Here is a 2,847-nt window from a genome sequence, read left to right on the forward strand (position 1 = left end):
ATTGGCGCGCTCATGGTCGTCTTCTATGGTACGACGCCATGTTGACGTCGGTCATGCCGCATGATCCTCGTCCTCGATCGAGTAGGCAATGTGCCCAAGCTGCAGCCCGAGCTCTTTAGCGCGATGGGCCTCCACCTCTCGGAGAAGGCATCGACGTACTTTATGATGATCTTGGTACGTCCATGCGCGATGATTGAAGACTCGAGCGATCCTAGGTGTGCTTGCGCGGCCTCGACTCGGCGCTGCCGTTTGGCACTGGCGTGCTTGTCGGCGCCTTGTACCAGACGACGCCGCTCTCCAAGTTTCGTCTCCCGAGCTTTCTCGTGTGGTTTTTCGAGGTACAGCAACAAGCCCGTAGCTTTGCGTCTCTTATGCGCGACTCAGCTCTTCGATGCAATCTTTGCCGTCGTGCCCATGAGTGTGGCTGCGCAGCAGCGCCAGCGCCAGCTCCAAGAAGCACAGCGCCGTCACGGCCACGCCCCCGCTGTACATACGACGCAAACCATGTGAGGTCCTCGGCTCAGTTGTGTGTAGCCAAACGGACAAGGGTTCCGTGACCAGCTCTTGCCGGGCATGGGCGGTGGCATGCCGATGCCGGTTGCGGTACACGCTTCGATCCTCCGTATCGCCCTATGTCATGCGGATGCTAGGCGCCGCCGTCTGATGCGGCCATCGCGACGCTCACGGTATATTTGTTTCGTTTTTATCCCATTTTTGTGAAGTCGGTTTTGATGCGTACTGTGCTGAACTAGGCGCTGGGGTTTGAACGGGACCAAGCGATCGCGGCGCTGCGTGCGGCCGACAACAACGTCGAGGCGGCCGCCAACCGTCTGCTCAACGGCATGTAAAACAGACAACATGTCGTGCATCCCAATGACACTTTTGATCGTTCAACACGAAACACGACAAGGCTACATGGCCGCGTCCTTGCATAGAAAGTCTTCGACGGCGTGTTCGATCCAGACGGCTTCGGTCGCGGCCTCCAGCTCCGTCTTTTGACGCAGCTCGAGCGCCAAACGCTCGTCCAACTGCTGCTTGTGGAGGGCCTCCACTTCTTGGCTCTGCTGCAGCTGCCGCGCGCCATTGACCGGCGCACCGCTGCCCGACCGTTCGCGCGTGTGCTTTTTAGCGAGCGCCGCCATCTCGAACGCTTCCTTCTCGGCCAGTGCCAGTGTCGCAAAGGCCTGCTGCTCGCCAAGCGCCGTGAGCTCGTGCGCGTGTTGCTGTGCGAGGGCCTTGGTTTTAAACTTCCACAACTTGGCATTCGCGGCGGCTTCAAACGCGTGGCGGGTCGTCGCGCTCGGGGACGGCGGCGTCGATGGCTCGGTGGCTTCTTCGAGCAGCGCGTGTTTCTGCTGGATCGCAGCCCACTCGCCTTCTTGCTTGAGCTGCAGCGCGGTGCACTCGGACGCGTGCTTGAGATGCAACGGCTGGAGCGAGTAGTGCTCCCGGAGGGCATCCCAGTTCATCTCGGCTTCGTTCTTGACCATGGTGTTCTTGCAAGGCACGCAAGTGACCGTTGCCATCAACCGAACAGAGAAAGGACGTCCTTTCCCACATACATACTTGTATCAACTCACGAGGCGCCAGTCGGTCGGTCGACTGTTGATACGCGATGGTCGGCAAGCGCTGCGATGGGCTTGGGCAGCGATGACAGCACAGCAGCGACGTCGTAGCAAAGAAGGGCTGCTCCTTGACGCGTCGACAGACCTCAGTATGTATGCAGTCGCCGCACGAGCCAAGGTTCTTTGTTGAGACCAAGTGCCCTCCTTGCTGCTTATCGGCTGTGCTTCTGCTACCCGTTGCGTGGATGCAGTGAGATCAACACGGCCGAGTAAATACGAGCTTTTGGAGTCCATGCCAAGCGAGGTTCTATGCTACGAGCTACGTGCGCTGCAGCCAATGGACGACGGCGATCCCGACCAGCCTACCCCGATGACGATAAGAGGTTGCGAGACGGCGCGGCGACGTACGCAAGGACGAGGTAGAGCGCCATGGTCTCGAGGCTTTCTTGGTACTGGATCGCGGGGGCTGTAGCGAGCGGCAAGACTAAGGAAGCGGGCGAGACATGACTTCACCTACTCGCAAGCTACCATGGAGCAAACGTACTTTCACCCGTGCGGTTGAGCGCGACGCGGACGACGCCGCCATACTCGCGCATGAGCTGCAGCGTCCCCAAGAGGCGGTCGCCGGTCTCGTGCGAGACAAAGACGCTTGGTACAACGACGCTGGTCGAGTTGCCGTTGTCGGGCACCATGCGAATCGCCCACGACCTAGTAGTTGGAGCTCTCGTGAGACGACGCGTTGGCGATGGGAGCCGACTCGTTGCGCGGGCGAGGGTAGTTGTCCATGACGATGACGGCTTTGGCGTGCGCACGCTGCGCTTGCAGAATCTTGAACGCAAAGTTGCAGCCGCCTCGCTGCACCAACGCGACTTTACCCGTAAGGTCCTGCCGCAGCGGCCGGCAGCCGTCGAGTGGCCGCGCTAGAAGGCCACGTCGTCCTTGCATCCAAAGAGGCAGAATTGGCACGTCGGTCGTACCTGCCACGAGCTCGAGGCCGCTGTACTCGTCTGTGTTGCCGACGCGTCGGCCAAACCGGGCGTGGCTGCATGATCAAGGTGGCATGAGCAACGAGGAGGCTGCGCGGAGATGACGTACATGTGGCGCAACGTCGCACAGCATGGCCTACACGCATGCAGCATGAGCGTCCGGCCACGCGCATGGTCGAGCGTACTCTTGGACGACAAGCGCCGACGTCAGCGCTGAGAGGACCGCGACGACGGCGACGAGCATCGATCGCATCGCTTGCTTGTCGGTCGCCTCGTGGCGTCTATCCACTGGCCTC

At 60.6% G+C, this 2,847-nt stretch overlaps 3 protein-coding genes across 3 annotated transcripts; 1 reads left to right on the forward strand and 2 right to left on the reverse strand.

The window, feature by feature from the left end:
• Positions 1-60: 60 nt before the first annotated feature.
• SPRG_15614 (hypothetical protein) lies at positions 61-848 on the forward strand (the record flags this gene model as incomplete). The annotated part of the gene is made up of 6 exons (XM_012357141.1): positions 61-174; positions 216-338; positions 385-486; positions 535-603; positions 651-686; positions 753-848. The coding sequence occupies 6 exons, from the start codon at positions 61-63 to the stop codon at positions 846-848; spliced, it is 540 nt and encodes a 179-aa protein (XP_012212531.1).
• Positions 849-911: 63 nt separating this feature from the next.
• On the reverse strand, positions 912-1,490 carry SPRG_15615 (hypothetical protein; the record flags this gene model as incomplete). The annotated part of the gene is made up of 1 exon (XM_012357142.1): positions 912-1,490. The coding sequence occupies one exon, from the start codon at positions 1,488-1,490 to the stop codon at positions 912-914; it is 579 nt and encodes a 192-aa protein (XP_012212532.1).
• A 339-nt stretch (positions 1,491-1,829) lies between these two features.
• SPRG_15616 (hypothetical protein) lies at positions 1,830-2,833 on the reverse strand. The gene is made up of 7 exons (XM_012357143.1): positions 2,737-2,833; positions 2,661-2,687; positions 2,543-2,607; positions 2,323-2,485; positions 2,110-2,273; positions 1,974-2,049; positions 1,830-1,927 (listed from the first exon to the last, which is right to left on the reverse strand). The coding sequence occupies exons 1-7, from the start codon at positions 2,802-2,804 to the stop codon at positions 1,885-1,887; spliced, it is 606 nt and encodes a 201-aa protein (XP_012212533.1). The 5' UTR covers positions 2,805-2,833; the 3' UTR covers positions 1,830-1,884.
• Between the last annotated feature and the right edge of the window lie 14 nt (positions 2,834-2,847).

Source organism: Saprolegnia parasitica, assembly GCF_000151545.1.
Source record: "Saprolegnia parasitica CBS 223.65 unplaced genomic scaffold supercont2.753, whole genome shotgun sequence".
NCBI classification, from domain to species: Eukaryota; Oomycota; class Saprolegniomycetes; order Saprolegniales; family Saprolegniaceae; genus Saprolegnia; species Saprolegnia parasitica.